The sequence below is a fragment of the Oryza glaberrima genome, chromosome 11, assembly GCF_000147395.1.
Source record: "Oryza glaberrima chromosome 11, OglaRS2, whole genome shotgun sequence".
In the NCBI taxonomy this organism is placed as follows: domain Eukaryota; kingdom Viridiplantae; phylum Streptophyta; class Magnoliopsida; order Poales; family Poaceae; genus Oryza; species Oryza glaberrima.
Genome location: NC_068336.1, coordinates 21,180,146 through 21,198,546, shown reverse-complemented (window position 1 = coordinate 21,198,546; position 18,401 = coordinate 21,180,146). Strand labels below are relative to the sequence as shown.

Here is an 18,401-nt window from a genome sequence, read left to right as displayed (position 1 = left end):
CTACAAAAGTGAGGGTGTCATCCAAATAGGCGCAGGCCAATTTAACCAAGGTTCTTCAAGAGATGACGCCCCACCAAATCTCTCCAAGATCTGGCTTTCGATGTTCCACATGCCAATTTCTTTTTTATTTTGTTTAAAATAGTTGACAAACTCGAGCGAATCATCCGTGATGTAAGCATGATTGGGCTTCAATCCAGAGAAATCCTCCGTTGGAAGGCACAAGGAGGTATTGTAACCGAGGAACAGAGCATGATTGTCTAGACTGTCCGTCGCATCGAGCTTCTTTCCATGGAAGTCAGTCCTGTAGAGCTGTATGTCCCTGGTGATGAGATCTTCATACAGGTCTCTCGAGGAGGAGTCGTCTTGATCCTCAGATGAGGAATCGGAGGAGTCGTCTTGATCCTCATATGATGAGGAATCGTAGGAGGAGTCGTCTTGATCATCAGATGACGAATAGTAGGAACTGACCCATTGCCTGAACCTCCAGACGTGCAAGAGCTCGCCCGACGGCGTGTTGACGAGGTATCTGCAAGGTTGGGCGCATGGCAGGTGGACATCTTCGAGGTACCTGGATGGTAAGCTCGTGCTCCATGTCCGCTCGTCGAACACCTTCCTCGCCACCGGCGATGGCCCGGTGAGGTCCAGGGCGTGGACGGAGTCGTCATCCCGCACGACGTAGAAGAGGCCGTCGTTTCTGCTGTAGGCGGCGTCGCAGTACAGGTTACGCCACCGGAGGCCGGTGCCGGCGCCAGGCGAGATCCACGTCCACCGCTCGTCGCCGGGCCTAGCGTAGGAGAGCTCGCACCTGGGCATGTGCAGGAGCAGCACGACGCACGCCGCCGCGTCGCCGCCGCCGGCGGCGGCGGCGTGAGGGCCGCAGGAGAGCACCGCCCTGAAGTACATGCAGTCCCGCACCTCGCGCGCCGGGACGCGCACCAGGCTGGGCCGGTTGTACAGGCGATCAACGATGTCGTACGCGAGGCCGCCGCCTTCGTCCTCGTCGTCGAAGGCGGCCTCGACGTGGTGCATCGTGGACAGCGGCGGGAGCTCGGCGTGGGCGCCGGTGAGCGGGTTCAGGAGGCGTAGGTTGCCGATCTCGTCGGCGGCGACGACCCACCCGTCCGCCGAGCCGATCAGCGTCAGGTTACGGAAGCCACCGCCGCCGCCGCCGCACGACACGGGGATGCGGTATGTGGCGCCGGTGGATGGGCAGTAGAGTCCGGCGGCGTCGGGGCCGTAGGCGTCGCAGGAGTAGAGGAGGCACGGCGGCTGCTTCGGCGACGGGAGGCGGAGGCGGCGGAACGCGCGGTACGCGGCGTGCCAGGACGCGCACACGGCGCCGGAGCGGAGGAGGTCGGGTATCTCCAGCTGGCAAAAGACGGTGACGAGGAGATCCTCGGGAAGCGTCTCCCAGCACTGGATCACGCCGGCGCCGGCGCCGGCGCCGGTCGGCTCCATGACTGATCTGACGGCGCCGCCGCCGGCGATCGTCGGTCGACAGAGCAAATTAAAACGCTTCTATGAACGCGATAATTTTCCTGAGAGACTGGAATGATTAAAAAGATGTTTTGTGCTGTGTTAGACCCGTACGTGCTGGATTAGGTTCGGACGGGCCAGAACACGGCGCACATTTTCCGAGTCGGACTAGGCACGTCTCTCTTGCCCTGATCGACGTTCAATATCTCCAGATGATACCGTGCTGTAAGATGCCACGATGCTACGTACTGTTGGAGGCCATAACAGTGTCAGCTTATTGCGCAATACTACTACGTTTCTCTGTTTCAATACAAGTGCAATTTTATATTTAATTACGTTATGTTAAAAAAAAAGACACGAATATTAGGGAATGACCTAATATCAAATAATTAGAAGGGGTGAGGCTTCGAACCCAGGTCGTCTAGCCACCACCTTGTGATAACTACCAAATAATTACAGTATAACTACCAAAAAAATAATTACAGTATAACTACCAAAAAAATGCTCATATGATGCTCGCTACAAAGAACATATCCAGATTGTTTATTCAAATGAACAACTATAGTACACATGAACTTATCTTCACCTCCCTTCTTAAACATAAATAAGACACCTGATGAGCAGTAGTAAATTAGGGAAGGCGTTATCTAGTAGGAGCTCCTAATCTTCCCACAAAGTGATAATGAATTAATGATATCCAAATTGGAGCTCCTAAAACATGAAAATCTCCCACATCCTTCTAATTAAGAGATGGTGTTATCCAAATAGGCGATGGCCAATTACGCCAAGCATGAAGAGACTCCACATCACCAAGGCTCTGCAATTTGCAATTTTTCAAATCCCAAATGCCTATTTCTCGCCAGTTATGCCTCTTGACACATATTTCTTCATAAAATTCATCAGAAAGATAAGCACAATCAGGTTTTAACATAGGAAAATTCTTTGTTGGAAGGCACACCACAGAGTTAAAACCAAGGAACAGAGCATGATCCCCGATGCTGCGAATCTTAACAAGTTTCTGCTTATCGATATCAACTTTATATAGCATAATTTCTTCCGTTAACCACTTATCAGATCGATCCTCAAACTCAACAGAAGAACATTCAGGAGTTTCATCTGGTTCATCAAAGTCTCTCAACCTCCACACCTCCAAGAGATCTCCCCATGGTGCCAGCACAATGTATTTGCTAGGGTTATCCCACTGCGTATTTTTCTTCACAATGTTCCTCGCAACTGGACTTGACCCACTTAGATCCAACGCGCATATAGAACCGTCAAAGCTCAGCAGGTAGAACAAGCCATCATTCTTGTTGTAAAGCGCATCGGTATAGCCGGTATCCCATTCGAGCGATCCATTGCTCGTTGTCCGGTTGATATGGGTCCATCTCTCGTCGCCCGGTCGGGCGAAGGAGATCATCCCATCCGGTCTGTGCACCAGCAGGGCAACACATTCCCTCCCCGCGGATGGGCTGCAGGATAGAATCACCCTGTGGTACATGAACAGGCGCAGCTTCTCCGCGGGGTATTCCACGGGGACTTCCCGGTCGGCGAGCTCCTCGAATTCGGGGAGATTGGCTTCTGGATCGTCGGGCCCCAGAGACTCATCAACACTATACACTATGTTCCCTTCCTCGTCCACGAAGCTCTCCACATGGTGGAGGGCCGTGACGGGCGGGAGCGCGACCTGCGCGCCGTTGAGCGGGTTCACGAGGTGGAGGTTGGATTGCTCGTCGGCGGTGGCGAGCCATCCGTGCGCCGAGCCGACCAGGGCGCGGCTCCGGAGCGGCGGGTCCCGGAGCCGCACGCGGAAGCAGTCCCCGCTAGAGGGGCTGTAGAGCGTGGCCGTGCTAGGGTCGTCGTCGGCGGCGGCGGCGGCCTCGCCGGAGTAGAGCAAGCACGGGGCCGAATCCCGTATGGGGATACGGGCGCGGCGGGCGGTGGAGTAGGCGGCATACCATGAGGCGCAGGCGGTCCCGGCGCGGAAGAGGTCGGGGATGGCCAGCGACTCCATCACCGTGAGCAGCAGGTCGTCCGGGAGAGCAGCCCAATCCCGGTAGGCCGCGGGGTCTACACTGACGGGGACGGGCGCGCCGGCGCCGTCGCCGTCGCCATCGCCGCCGGCCACCGCCGCCCGCTTCATGTGGCGGTGGAAGAGGCGAACCCTAGAATTTGGGAATTGGGGAATTTTGGCCGCCGCAACGGCTTCTCTTCTTGTTTCGCACGCCGCGCGCGTCCGAAAACTGAATTAGAATCGGAAAAGCACACGGCCCATAGACTCGCGAAGGCCGAACAGTTCAGTACTGGGCTTACCGAGGCCTGCAAAACTTTGGGCCACTAAGGGCCCATAATATTTTTGGGGAAGAAGTCTATTTAAGCCCTGTCTGATTTATATTAGTATAAGCTGTAAGCAGCCTATTGCCACGGGTTATCTAGTCAACTATAGGGATAAATTACAGTTGAACATACTGGTAGTACTAAGAATGTTGGTTGCACTAAGTAATCTTATCAGTGAAATAACCATAATGTGGCATTAGCAATGTATAAGTCAATTTTAGATAGTAATTAAAAGACCATGTCTATTTATTTCTTTTTGGTAAAACTTGCTACGGTACATTATGAATTCCAGACATTTAGCATAGAACAATCTATAAACGTGTTTTTGTTACATGATACTCCAGTTTAGTACTTCCTCCGTTTCACAATGTAAATCATTATAGCATTTCCCACATTCATATTAATGTTGATGAATCTAGATAGATATATATATGTCTAGATACATCAATATTAATATGAATATGAGAAATACTAGAATAACTTACATTGTGAAACGGAGGGAGTAGTAATTTGCGAAAAAATACTATGACCTCTATTTGAAATTTTCTTACTTAATTAGAGAGATATAATTTAGAACGGATGCCTATACCCCATGCCAGGTTGCATGATTAACCCACTTATATTTTGATCTCGAATTGTAGAGATCAAAGCATTTCAAGGATACTTCATAAAGTGGAATTCTCCCCCAAAAAATAAAAGATGAAGATGAAAAAAAATGAAAATTGAACAAAATTTATCTATTTTAAAAAAAATATCAGGTTTAAAACCTATCCTAAATAGAAATATTCAAACATTTTGATAGAACAAATAAAATTAATATATCTAAAATTTCAAGCAGAATCTAAAAAAAGGACATTAATAGGAAACACATTTATTGTTTCGACACAAAATTTTATCATAAATTAAAAACTACACGGTTTAAGGTAATTTTAGTTCAGAACTTATATGCTGCAAGGGTAATTAGAAGAAAAATCATAACCATATTTCAAAGCGCATTAAACAGATGAATACCAGCTATCATACATCTGCCTGAATTAAAGCTCCTTATATCTTCTCAAAAAGATTTACATTTTCCATCAATTTTATAGCTTGATGCATGATTTCAGCATAACCAATCCAAGTATATACCAGCTGAAATTCCGAACTGTACAATAAGAGAACCACAAATTAAACTCACGGGTTTCACAATGGCGGGCCATGACTGTAAAAATAAATGTTTATAGGTGGCCTACCCGAGTAAATAGAATAATTAGAATATACTCCTAGTCCCATTCATAGCATAAAAAGAAGAGTCTAGGGCCATCAAACAATTGTGCTCCTATTAGGAAAAGACCACTTAGACCTTGTTCATTTAATCCCTCTCATATGAGGGTTTGAAGGGGATTTATTCCACAATATTGTGGTGTGGAATTATTCCCCCTCAATCCTCTTTCTCCTGTGGATTAAACGAACAAGCCCTTAGAGAGATTTAGCACAAGTATGATATTTACAGATTAGCTGATGCGATGTATTGCCCAAATCATTAGCAAGAAACAGCAGAACGGCAAAGAAACGAGAAGGAATTCAGATGTGTACTTGCTGGCTGCGACAGCTACCAACCTGCTGTCTTTTCTGTGATCAGTATTTCAGTAGAATCAAATACATGAGCAACAACAATGCAACCTCAACTAAAATGCACTATTAATTATTTCTTACTCCAGAGGTAAAAGTTGTTGAATTCAATATGTAACTGTTCAAAAAACTAATCATGAGAAGCACAATTCAATATCTCAACATCCAAGGAAGAAAACTGAAATAAAATGCATCTGCGGACAAGGATATCCCGCCCCAGCAAGCCATATTCCCTCCATGAAATCAAATTTGTGCTTGAGATGTGCAATAATGTTCCAAGGACATGCTAAAGAATAGTAGAAACATGAAACGTAATTATTATATGGTGGATAATAGTAGAAACATGAAACGTAATCATCAGCACTAATAAATAAATCTATAAAAGGTTTGATAATAACAGAATGGCATGCAACAGCCTAAACCTATGATATACTACTACAATCAAACTTACAGTGCAAAGCTCCAATTGTTCTCTGCAGCAACCACTACTAAATTGTGAATCCTCTATGATTCTGGAATACTAGATTTACAAAATCTCCTAATTTTGCATCCACATATTGCAAACATCATCAACAGCCACCTCAAAAAAAACTGAGCATTCTACATAGTACTTCCTCCACATACCTAATTGCTTTGTACAGAACAATTTAAAACTAAAATATCTGACAGATAGATTGGGTTGAGAGGCAAACGTAAGATAAAATCCACAAGAATATGTGTAGCTAGGAATCAGAGCAATGGCTAACCTTCATTAGCTGCATAGCACAGGCTCTTTGTACCCACAAGATCCAGCAATGCAAAGCTAGAAAAACAAATACGATGGGATTAGAAAATACAATTAACAAAAATAGTTTTCCTGCACAATGCAAACCTAAGTAGAACAGTGTAGTATGTGAATAGAACATTAAGATGAAGATCTAGCAGTGAAAAAACCAAATAAATTACCTTGAGAGCAATGCAACATCGTGATCCCTGCACTCATCGATTTGGGAGGTAGATGTAAGATACACACCAGGTCCTGGAGAACAGCATCGTGGAGTGATGTGGTTCTGTACTGCCGCCACCTGCCATTACCATCCACTCCAATTGTTATTTTTCCCCGTACCAGTTACCGATGGAACACCACCAAGACACCCTCTACGTCAGATCAGCAAAGTTTAGAGCAAGATACCGAAATTAAACCATGAAACAAAAATACATACATACTCCTTCCGTCCCTAGAAGATCGTAATTTTAGCCTAAGAACGTGTCCCACAAAGACCATCCCCCCCCCCCCCCCCCTTCCCTTTAACCTCCTGCTTAATATGTCTTTGACTAGCTAAAAACTACGGAGTATGAGAACCGGCAATCTGTGAAGAGATTAAGAGAATAGACGTGGGCAAGGCAAGATAACAGTAATTCTATGACCTACCACTGGGTAGACCTCCCCTCCTCCCTCTTTCATAGGGTTCACCCAGCTGCCATGGCCACAAGCTGCCCTCTCATCCAGTAGAACAGCATGAACATTGGCCGCCACCGTGGCAAAGTCCTCCCCTTCCCTTGCGCAGCACGCCGGCACCATCGGCGAGCGTCATGGTGCCACAAGCAACAATGTAAGCATGGAAGCTTTGCCAGTGAGAGTGAGGAGGAGAGGGAGATTGCCTGCCTCTCTGTACAGGCGGGAGAGGAAGAGCGCAGGAAGATCTTCAGAATGCATCATGAAGATGTGGAGCAAGCAGGGCAGAGGAACTGACAGCTTACGATAGAAAGGAAAGGAACAAAGAGAAGCAAAGCTAGCAGGGGGTTTGCGATGACACGCAGCAATCAACTGCAATAGGGAAATAAACAGAAGAAGGAAGAGAGCAGTGGCCAGACAAATAGGACTATGAAAAATGGAAGGTAGTAGGGTCTATATAGCAGAGGGAGAAAGATGGTACAGAGCAACAAAAGGGCAGTTTATAATGTCAATCCAACTCATCGCAAGTCACAAACCAAACTGACAGAAGGACCCACAAGCAAAGGAAACAATTGGTACAATAGCAAGAACAGAAGAGTAACCGGTAAGGAAATAAAAGGAAGCAAATAAACATTAACATCCAACAGCCAGAGAAAGAAAACGAAAAAAAAAAAGAGGAAGGAGCAGTCTGGGCGTAGCAGGCTGAGGTGTTGCATGCATATCACACGAGCAGACCGGTGGAATGAATGGTGCAGTAAACTGCTGAGCTTTGAGATAATAAGGATAATAATTACTCCCCCTTTTTTTATTGTGCAGGAGCTATCCAAAATGAGTGTTGGGCTATCATCAGTTCATCATAGATATCTCTCTCTTTTTTAAAAGGTAAAAAAAGTAAAGTGAAAAGCCAAAATTTTACAATCTAATTTGTACCTGCGATTAAGGACAATCATCTCAACAGAGGATTATTAGAGAAGCTGCCTGCAAGGAAGGACAATCAGTCAATCATCTCAAAATAAGATTATTAGAGAAGCTAACAGTTCAATCCTAGGGCAGCATTTGTTTGAGAAATCAAATATACATGCAGATTGTGCATTTACCTCTTTCTTACAATCCAAAATAAAAGAAATACAGACCAATAACTGACAATAAATGGTTATGAGGTCAGCACACAGAAAGCATGATTAGCAACAAAAACTCAGATTCTCGGAATAGATTTGGATGGATTTAGGGCTGCATTTATAAATATAATCCGATGCCAGGGAACAACCACTAACATGCTCGTTTTTTAAACTTTAGTTCCTGCTGAAGTTTGAGGTAGCACAGTTCTGCTGGATGGTAATAAATAATTTTACAAATTAGAATTTAGTTGAGTCTGCACCATGGCTCATCAATGTAGCTCAAAAACCATTTTGATAATCTTGTAACTAAAATTATACTGTACCACTACATGAGCATAAATGAATTACTGGTCAACATAGCAGATAAGCAGAAGGCCAAAAAGGAATACAAAATGACATAGCAGTAGAAAATTGCTCATATGATGCTCACTATAAAAGAACGTATCTCGATTGTTTATTCAAATGAACTATCAATAAATTACAAATGATCTTATCTGCACCTTCCCTTCAAACATAAACAAGACAGATGGGTCTAAATATGAAGGTGTTATCTAATAGGAGCTCCTAATCTTCCCTACAAAGGGAAAATGAAATCCAAATCGGAGCTCCTAACACATGAAAATCTCCCAGATAAGTAACTTCTAATTAAGAGATGGTGTTATCCAAATTGGTGATGGCCAATTACGCCAAGGATGAAGGGACTCCACATCACCAAGGCTCTGCAGTTTGCAATTTTTCAAATCCCAAATGCCTATTTCTCGCCAGTTATGCATATTGCCACATATTTCTTCATAAAATTCATCAGAAAGATAAGCACAGTCAGGTTTTAACATAGGGAAATCCTTTGTTGGAAGGCACACCACGGAATTGAAACCAAGGAACAGGGCATGATCCCCAATGCTGCGCATCTTTACAAACTTCTGCTTATCAATATCAACTTTATATAGCATAATTTCTTCTGTAAACCATCTATCGGATCGATCTTCATCAGGTTCATCTGGTTCAGAATCACCATCAAGAGCAACATTATCAGGAATTTCGTCGTCCGGTTCAGAATCACCATCAAGAGAAGCATTATCAGGAATCTCGTCTGTTTCTTCAGTCTCTCTCAACCTCCACACCTCCAAGAGATCGCCCCACGGCGCCAGCACAATGTACTTGCTAGGATTATCCCATATTGTCTTTTTTCTCATAATGTGCCTCGCCACAGGATTAGACCCACTTAAATCCAATGTGCATATGGAGCCATCAAAGCTCAACAAGTAGAACAGCCCATCATTCTTGTTATAGAGAGCATCAGTATAGCCAATATCCCTTTTGAGCGATCCGTTGCTGGTCGCCCGGTTGATATGTGTCCACCTCTCGTCTCCCAATCGGGCGAAAGAGATCATCCCGTCCGGTTTGTGCACAAGCAGAACAATGCAGTTCCTCCCGGCAGATGGGCTGCAGGACAGAATCACCCTGTGGTACAGAAACATGCGCAGCTTCTGTGCGCGGTACACGGCGGGGTCCGGGCTCAGGAATTCTTCCAGCTCCTCACGCTTCTGGGGATCAGATTTCACTTCGTCCGGCCAAACAGCCTCGTAGAGATTATACATGAGGCTCCCTTGCTCGTCCAGGAAGCTCTCCGCATTGTGGAGAGCCGTGACGGGCGGAAGCGCGACCTGCGCGCCGGTGAGCGGGTTCACGAGGTGGAGGTCGGACCGCTCGTCGGCGGTGGCGAGCCAGCCGTGCGCCGAGCCGACGAGGGCGCGGCTCCGGAGCGGCGGGTCCGGGAGCCGCACGCGGAAGCAGTCCCCGCTCGAGGGGCTATACAGGGTGGCCGTGCTGGGGTCGTCGTCGCCTTCGCCGGAGTAGAGCAAGCACGGAGCCGAATCCCGTATGGGGATACGGGCGCGGCGGGCGGTGGAGTAGGCGGCGTACCAGGAGGCGCAGGCGGTCCCGGCGCGGAAGAGGTCGGGGATGGCGAGCGACTCCATCACCGTGAGCAGCAGGTCGTCCGGGAGAGCAGCCCAGTCCCGGTAGGAGGCGGGGTCTACGTTGACTTGGACGGGCGCTCCGTCTCCGTCGCCGGCGCCATCGCCGCCGGCCACCGCCGGCCTCTTCTTCTTCATGTGGGCGTGTGCGCCTGAATGCGTGGCGGTGGAAGAGGCGAACCCTAGAATTTGGGAATTTGGGAATTTTGGCCGCCCCAACGGCTTCTCTTCTTGTTTCGCACGCCGCGCGCGTCCGAAAACTGAATTAGAATCGGAAAAGCACACGGCCCATAGACTCGCGAAGGCCGAACAGTTTAGTACTGGGCTCACCGAGGCCTGCAGAACTTTGGGCCACTAAGGGCCCCATTATGGGAATAAGTTCATCTAAGGTTCCTTAACTTTACACCGAATTCGATTTTCGTCCTTGAACCCCAAAACCAGATATAACAGGTCCCTGAACTGTCAAAACCAGTGCAAACAAGGTCCCTCGGCAGTTTGGAAGGCGGTGTGGCTGGTTTGACTAGGTCTTCGTCCCACGTGGCATTGACATGGCGTCTACGTGGCAATTCTATACCAGAAAAATAATAAAAACCGTGGGCCCACATGTTAGTTACCAAAAAAAACAAGGTGGGGCCAACATGTCATTCACACCCCCCTCTTCTTCCTCCTCTCTCCCTATCTCCCCTCTCTTCGTCTCTCTCCCCCTCCTCTCTCTTCTCGATGGTGAGGACGCCCGGCGGAAGTGGTGAAGGGTTGGAGGAGCGAGGCGACGAGGTCGGGCCGGTGGCTCGGCGGGCGACGAGACCGGTGACCGCCGGCGAGAGCGTAGGGCTGGAGGAGGAAGCCGGGGCGATAAGAGGGGGTCGGCGACGGCGGTGGGCGGAGCAGGACGCGTGCGGCGACGAGTCCCCCTGGAGCAGCGCCGGTGACCGAGATCCGGCAGTGGCGGCGGGGAGAAGGGGCGGCGTGCGGCGGTGGCCGCCGGAGGAGGAGATGCGGGGAGGCGTGGCGGTGGCAGCCGGAGGAGGAGGCCGTCCGCCGCGCGCTGCTCCCACTCTCCACTGTGGGCGAAGGACCGGCCACGCTTGTGGTGGGACCTGTGCAGCAACGCCGACTTCCGCATGTTCCGCCCCACCTTCGACTTCCGCTGCGCCGAGCTCGCCACCACCGTCGCCAAGGAGGACACTGCCCTCCGTGCAGCCATCCCCGTCCACCAGCGTGCCTCCCTCCACGAGGCCTTCCTGCATCCATGCGCCGCCGCAAGAAGTTCATCACAGAATCGTTAATGTCGTTTTAATTTGGAGCAAATCAAGTGCGTGCAGGTGAAGGTGTGTGTATGTTTAATCACCGTTTTTTCTTGGAGCAGTGGCAGCCCTCGTCGTCATCGTCACTATTGCGTTTGAGACGGCCAGAAGCATAATCTGAAGCAGACTGCATTGGTGGGGATTGTCGCCGCCGGCGGAGCACCTGCCTGCCGCCGGGAGCACTGCGTGGGCGTTGGACACGCTCCCATCGCCGGTGAGCTTCCCGCCCCTCTGCTCTGCCCCGCTCCGCCCGCGGCCCGTAGCCGCCCAGCTCCGCCGACGGCAGTGACGCCTGGAGAGGGATGAACAGAGGGGATCTGGGAAGGAGGAGGAATAATAGGAGGGGGTGTGACGCCTGGAGAGGGATGAACAGAGGGGATCTGGGAAGGTGGAGGAAGAAGAGGAGGGGGGTGTGAATGACATGTGGGACCCACATGGGGCCCACCTTTTTTAAAAAATATTTTTTTTGTAACTGACATGTGGGCCCACGGTTTTTTATTATTTTTCCGGTATAGAATTGCCACGTAAGCGCCACGTCAATGCTACGTGAGATGAAGACTTAGTCAAATCAGCCACGTAGACACCACGTCAGCCAAAACCGCCTTCCAAACCGCCGAGGGACCTTGTTTGCACTGGTTTTGACATTTCAAGGACATGTTATATCTGGTTTTGGAGTTCAAGGACGAAAATCGAATTCGGTATAAAGTTAAGGGACCTCAGATGAACTTATTCCCCCATTATGTTTTTAGGGAAAAAGTCTATTTAGGCCCTATATAAGTACATTAGTACTCCGGTCTTTTGCCACGGATTATCTAGAACTATATGGATGAATTAAAGTTTTAAAAACTTAACTCAACAGATAATTTAAAATGAGTGGCTAAATAATACGTGGAAGCATATTTGAATTATTGTGTTGTTAAACTAGGCATAATATAGAGTGTACGTTGAAACAAAAGAGAGAAATAAGAGTTGTTGCTAAAGTTGAAGTTGAAGGTATTCTTAGATCCTCATCAATTTCTATAGGAATATTCCTTTAAAAAATTATTTATTTATTAAGTTTGAAATAATTAATACTCCTACTTAATTAATTACTACCTCCTTCTCTAAATAAACGACGTTGAACTAACTAGCATCATAAAAATAAATATGGAGGGAGTATATCTCAATGGCTCACCTTATTTTACGTGTCTTACAATATTCTTCTTTTCTCTTCTTTCAAAATAGACATGAGAAGAGTACGTTGTACTCCCTCCGCCTCGAAAAAAACAAATCGGATGTGACACATTCTAGTATAATAAATCTGAATAAAAGTATGTCCAGATTTGTAGTACTAGGATGTGTCACATCCAGTTCTAGATTGATTTTTTATGGGACGGATGAAGTACATAATAACCCAATACAGTAATTTTTTTAATAAACATAAGAACCTACTACGACGTACTAATAATTAATCATGTCACCTCAGCAACTGCAAGGATTTGCTTAATTAACAAAATGAGACTACTTGTACATACTGTATTTAGCAGCATCTCACACGTCTCCACCACACGAGAGCCGCCAATAAATACACATAGAAGCCGCTACTATTAGCTCGCCACTGAGCTCTAGCTAAGCCATCCTCGATCGTTTAGCTTCCTCTTCCCTCTTCCCTCTTCCAATTAATCCCAGCCTCGCCGCCGGCCATGGCGGGCAAGATCAAGACGGTGGTGGTGCTGGTCCAGGAGAACCGCTCCTTCGACCACATGCTGGGGTGGATGAAGTCGCTGAACCCGGAGATCGACGGCGTGACGGGCGCCGAGTTCAACCGCGCCACCGCCGGCGACGCCTCCTCCCCGGCGATCCACTTCGGCGACGGCTCCGGGTACGTGGACCCGGACCCGGGCCACTCGTTCCAGGCCATCTACGAGCAGGTGTACGGCGACGCCTACGCGTGGGGGACCACCTCGCCGGCGACGAAGCCGGGGGTGCCCTCGCCGCCGATGAGCGGGTTCGCGCAGGAGGCGGAGAAGGAGCGCGCCGGGATGTCGAGCACGGTGATGAACGGGTTCCGGCCGGAGAAGGTGCCGGTGTACCGGGAGCTGGTGAGGGAGTTCGCCGTGTGCGACCGGTGGTTCGCGTCGGTGCCGACGTCGACGCAGCCGAACCGGATGTTCGTCCACTCGGCGACGTCGCACGGCCTCGTCAGCAACGACGGCAAGCAGCTCCGCGCCGGCCTGCCGCAGCGCACCATCTTCGACGCCCTCCACGACGCCGGCCACTCCTTCGGCGTCTACTACCAGTTCCCTCCCTCCGTGCTCTTCTACAGGTCAGTAGTATAGTATGGCAGCTAGAACTACTAGAGAAGAAACGGTTTTTCCAGACGGTCGAAACACGTTTTCGTGTACGGTTGGATGGCCAGTCTGCCTAAAGGGTATGTGAAGATCACCATCTTCACATGCGGACTGCCAAATTAACCGCACGTGAAGATAAGTCTTTGTAGACGGGCTGCTTAATATGATTGCACGCGAAGATTGATTTTTTTCTTTTTTGAAATTTGATTAATTTTTTTGACTAATTTGAATGAAGTTTGCTTAATTCACAAACAACTGAACAAAATATAGATTATTGGTCAAAATAGTTTCGCATTGGAGAAGGCGAAGCTTTAATGTTTCGAACCGGAATTGCAAAATAATGCTATTTAAATTAGGCTCATTATTGTTGTGGTGGATTAATTTAATAGGATACACTAATTAACTCCATTTTTAATAGATGAAACTGTTTACTTTTGGCATGACATTTGATCTTTTGTCTTGTTTAAAAATTTATGTAAGTAGTGTCATTTATTTTGTTGTGACTTACTTTATTATTAAAAACTTTAAGCGTGATTTATATTCTTTTATATTTACACTAACTTTTTAATATAACGAATGATCAACTGTTATACCAAAAGTTAATAATATCATCTATTAAAAAGTAGTAAGTATGTGTGTAACTAAGAAAGTAATGTGTTCATGCATTCGACTCTCAATCGATATGTTCTATGCAAATGTTGGAAGTATTTGGTTCTTGATAGCTCAGTTCATATTTGTCATTTGACGAAATGATCATAACCTTGCAAATTGCACGAGATAGAGTACATTATAGTCATTGTCGAAGTCATCATTATAGTTGACACATGAATTATCCAATGGTGACGAGGGAACACATACGATGGCTAAGTTTGAACAAAGCATACTGATGTTTGTTTGAATTTGAAGCTAACAGAACAGATGTGTCAACTAGTTGCGCATAATATTATGCAGATGTTAAGACTATATGTTCGTCCAAGTTGTGCTTGAAGTTACTAAAAAAACAGAGAGAAATGTGACACTTAGGATATAGTATATATAACTTCCATTAATTGCCTTATTATTTGCTCAATTATAGCATATATAGAGGGGTTCCTAATTAACAGCCTATGATTGCTTCACTCGTTGGTAGAGACGTAGTGATCTAGTGTTGACTTTGAAATAGGACATATCGAACGGATATTCTCTTAAACATGTAGCGTACAGATCACCTCTTCTTGGATGGATGTTGTCTTGATACAATTATAAGATTAAGATGAAAATATATTAACTATCTTAACCATGTGCAGTTGACCTGACTTAGTTATATTGTATATAATATTTTCCAACAACTGCCATAGATAATTTCTTACCAGACGATCGAATATGCGAGTAAACACTAAGTGTTTGATGCCTTCAACTGCGCATATAAAATCAGATTGAAATTTTAGATAGTATAGTATTGAGTAAGTAAGAGATGCTCAACTTAGGTATAGCAGTCATGAATGTGTATATATATATAAACTAAAATTTATAATCTACATAATGCAGACGGCATCTTTGAGGTTAGAGGTTTGGGCGTTTCTGGTTAGCTGGATAATTTTCTTTTGTTATCTTCTGATTAATTTTGTAAGTAGTGATCCAAATAATTAATGCAAACTGAGATTTGTTAATTTTTAAATCTCGGTCACTTGATCGGTTAGATCTCAATCTAGCTAGCAGCCATGCATGATGCTTCTCTCTATAATGGTAGCAACAATTTTACTGATTTGCATGTGGTTCTTGCAACAGCAACCTGCCAATTTATAGTAAGCTATAATTAACCTAACTATAAACCTATGTAAAAATGAGAGAATAAGAAAAATAAATGGTTAGCTCTCATGCAACAACACTCTACACATATTTTAAGATACTAGCAAAAATGTCTATATTTTGCTATGGGTAAAAGAAAATATATTATAATATGCCATACATAATATATATTTTTTATCAGATATGTTCGTATATCAACTGTTTTCTTATTTAAATATATGATATGCACTTTGAAAACAAATATTGGACTATTTCATAATATTTACTTTTACCTCACATAAGAAAAAAAACATCTTTAACTTAACTTTTGGCTTAAAGGTGTTAGAGTGAATTAAAAAAAAACAACGAAAAACTATTTGTTTGTTTGGGTTTAGACTTTTCGGCTTATAAACTAATAACTTATAGCCTAAATTTGCTATAATTAGTCCTTAATCAGGATAGGTGGTTTCTAGGTAGGGTAGCTAGCTAGGTGAGTTTCGGGGTTCCACTCTGTGCTTTCACTATGACTTTAGTAAGGCTAATTTTATTAGTATATTATATATGTATATCATCTACGAGTACATGAGTGTGGTATGTGTGTGTAGTTGTGTCTCGTCACGTGCGAGTACGTGTCTTCCGTTTAATAAAAAAATTATGTCCACCCATGATAATAATTACTTGGTTAATCGGCTATGAATTAGCACTGAATTAATATATGAGTAAATTTCATAAAACTACATATATTTTGATCAAATTATCACAAAACTACAGATTTAAAGTGATGTATAATAAAACTACAAATTTAGCACTAAATTTATCACAAAACTACGGATTTATATCACAAAACTATAGATTTAATAACAAAGTTATCCTAAAATTACAGATTTTAGAGTTTAAATCCTTAGCACTAGTGTTATGTTTGAGTTATAATCATGCAAGTTTTATGATTAAATTATCACTAAACTTGTAGTTTTGTGATAATTTTATTATTAAATTTGTAGTTTTACAATACTCCACCTTAAATATATAGTTTTTTTGAGAAATTTCATGTTAAATATATAGTTTTGTGATATATTAATCTAAATATATAGTTTTGTGGTAATTTAGTCAAAGTATATGTAGTTTTGTAAAATTTACTCTTAATATATTGGCATGCATCTGCAGGAACATGAGGCAGCTCAAGTACGTGGGCAACTTCCACCCCTACGACATCGCCTTCAAGCGCGACTGCAAGGCCGGCAAGCTCCCAAACTACGTCGTCATCGAGCAGCGCTACTTCGACCTCAAGCTCCTCCCGGGCAACGACGACCACCCTTCCCACGACGTCGCCCATGGCCAGCGCCTCGTCAAGGACGTCTACGAGGCGCTCCGCTCGAGCCCGCAGTGGCACGAGATCCTCTTCGTCATCACCTACGACGAGCACGGCGGCTTCTTCGACCACGTCCCCACCCCGGTCTCCGGCGTCCCTTCCCCCGACGGCATCGTCAGCGCCGCCCCGGTGTCGTTCGCCTTCGACCGCCTCGGCGTCCGCGTCCCGACGCTTCTCATCTCGCCGTGGATCGAGCCGGGCACGGTGGTGCACGCCCCGACGTCCGGGCCGGAGCCGACGTCGCAGTTCGAGCACTCGTCGATCCCGGCGACGGTGAAGAGGATATTTGGGTTGAAGGAGTTCCTGACGAGGCGCGACGCGTGGGCGGGCACGTTCGACACGGTGCTGACGCGGGCGGAGCCGAGGGAGGACTGCCCCGCCACGCTGCCGGAGCCGCCGCGGCTGCGGGACGCGGAGGCGGAGGAGCACCGGGAGGTGTCGGAGTTCCAGGCCGAGCTGGTGCAGCTCGGCGCCGCGCTGAACGGCGACCACGACGGGGAAGGGTACGACCCCGAGGTGTTCGTCCGCGGGATGACCGTCGCCAACGCCGCCCAGTACTGCCGCGACGCGTTCGACCGGTTCCGGGAGGAGTGCCACCGGTGCCGCGACGGCGGCATGGACGGGTCCCACGTCCCGATGCTGCAGCCGGCCTCGGCTTCGGCGTCGACTTCCGCTCCGGCGGCTGACCCGCCGGCCCCGGCGCCGGCGCCGGCGACGCCGTCGGCTCTGTCCAAGCTGTGCGGTTGCTTCCCCTGCTTCAATGCATCGTAGGATCGAGAGCATCCATGAATTGCAAATGCAACTTTGTAAGTGTTTGTTTCATACTTTTCATTACTCCGGAAGATGATTGATTAATGATTGCTTAGAGGTAAATTGGTTCGTGTGTGCTTGATTCATTAAGGAAAGATTGGGTTTAATTAAACTTTGTAATTACTGTAAATCATCATGTTCATATTGTTGTAATTGTTACTATTTGTTTGAGCAATAAAAGTGACTGCTAATAAAAGTGTGAAAAAAGGCATATGATTGGAGCAAATTTGTCTGAATTGTGGATAGACACAAGGCTGCGTTTTCTGTCGTCTCCTATCTCAGCTATTGGGTTTGATGGTTAGGATTGGCCTAATCGTCCCGATGGAGATTAACGGATGATGAGTGATGACGTTGCGACTTTGCGAGCGTGCGATCGTGTGCAGTGCCGGTCGGCCACTTTATAGGGTTTAGTTGACCAAAAGGCTCGAGGCCCGATGACCCAACCAATGGCACAGAGTTTTGGCCCGGTCCAAACACAGCACGGCCCGATTTTTGGGCCGTGAATGGGCCTCTTCCTCAACATGATGGGCCGGCCTGATATGGTTTGGTCCAACGATTAGGGAGTAAAGTAGACGAGGGAGCCAAAATAGACTTATTTCTAGCCATATGAAGTACGGCTCAAAAGGATGTAAAATATACTTATTCTAGATATATAAGAGCCAGCCCAAAAAGATTAGAGAGGCAAAATAGACTTTTTCCAAGGATGAGCAAGATAGACTTTCGTGCCTTCGGGTCGGCCCGAGTTTTATTGAGCACCTAGGCCAATGGTGCAGCAAGTGGGCAAGTCTGGCCTAGCCCGGCATGTACGTCGGGCCGTGCTGGCCCGACTAATTTCGACCTAGGCTCAGTCGTGCTTGGGTCATGCCGGACC

The 18,401-nt window shown here is 46.5% G+C and overlaps 4 protein-coding genes across 4 annotated transcripts; 1 reads left to right on the top strand and 3 right to left on the bottom strand.

Moving 5' to 3' along the window:
• Nucleotides 1–1,458, bottom strand: LOC127754042 (uncharacterized). The gene has a single exon (XM_052279494.1). It carries the CDS (start codon nucleotides 1,456–1,458, stop codon nucleotides 1–3), a length of 1,458 nt encoding a protein of 485 aa, XP_052135454.1.
• A 528-nt stretch (nucleotides 1,459–1,986) lies between these two features.
• On the bottom strand, nucleotides 1,987–3,676 carry LOC127755239 (putative F-box protein At5g38270). The gene has a single exon (XM_052280897.1). It carries the CDS (start codon nucleotides 3,614–3,616, stop codon nucleotides 2,216–2,218), a length of 1,401 nt encoding a protein of 466 aa, XP_052136857.1. The 5' UTR covers nucleotides 3,617–3,676; the 3' UTR covers nucleotides 1,987–2,215.
• A 4,729-nt stretch (nucleotides 3,677–8,405) lies between these two features.
• Nucleotides 8,406–11,499, bottom strand: LOC127755580 (uncharacterized). Its single transcript, XM_052281259.1, has 2 exons — nucleotides 11,299–11,499; nucleotides 8,406–11,191 (listed from the first exon to the last, which is right to left on the bottom strand). The coding sequence occupies exon 2, from the start codon at nucleotides 10,086–10,088 to the stop codon at nucleotides 8,616–8,618; it is 1,473 nt and encodes a 490-aa protein (XP_052137219.1). The 5' UTR covers nucleotides 10,089–11,191; nucleotides 11,299–11,499; the 3' UTR covers nucleotides 8,406–8,615.
• Nucleotides 11,500–12,791: 1,292 nt separating this feature from the next.
• LOC127755579 (non-specific phospholipase C4-like) lies at nucleotides 12,792–17,743 on the top strand. The gene is made up of 2 exons (XM_052281258.1): nucleotides 12,792–13,559; nucleotides 16,516–17,743. Exons 1-2 carry the CDS (start codon nucleotides 12,937–12,939, stop codon nucleotides 17,489–17,491), a joined length of 1,599 nt encoding a protein of 532 aa, XP_052137218.1. The 5' UTR covers nucleotides 12,792–12,936; the 3' UTR covers nucleotides 17,492–17,743.
• The last annotated feature ends 658 nt before the right edge of the window (nucleotides 17,744–18,401 follow it).

Bases quoted from the DNA above. Each gene is read 5' to 3' on its own strand.
- LOC127754042 (XM_052279494.1), bottom strand. From the start codon at position 1,458: ATGGAGCCGACCGGCGCCGGCGCCGGCGCCGGCGTGATCCAGTGCTGG.
- LOC127755239 (XM_052280897.1), bottom strand. From the start codon at position 3,616: ATGAAGCGGGCGGCGGTGGCCGGCGGCGATGGCGACGGCGACGGCGCC.
- LOC127755580 (XM_052281259.1), bottom strand. From the start codon at position 10,088: ATGAAGAAGAAGAGGCCGGCGGTGGCCGGCGGCGATGGCGCCGGCGAC.
- LOC127755579 (XM_052281258.1), top strand. From the start codon at position 12,937: ATGGCGGGCAAGATCAAGACGGTGGTGGTGCTGGTCCAGGAGAACCGC. The intron at 13,560-16,515 runs GTCAGTAGTATA...ATGCATCTGCAG, and splicing joins CCCTCCGTGCTCTTCTACAG to GAACATGAGGCAGCTCAAGT.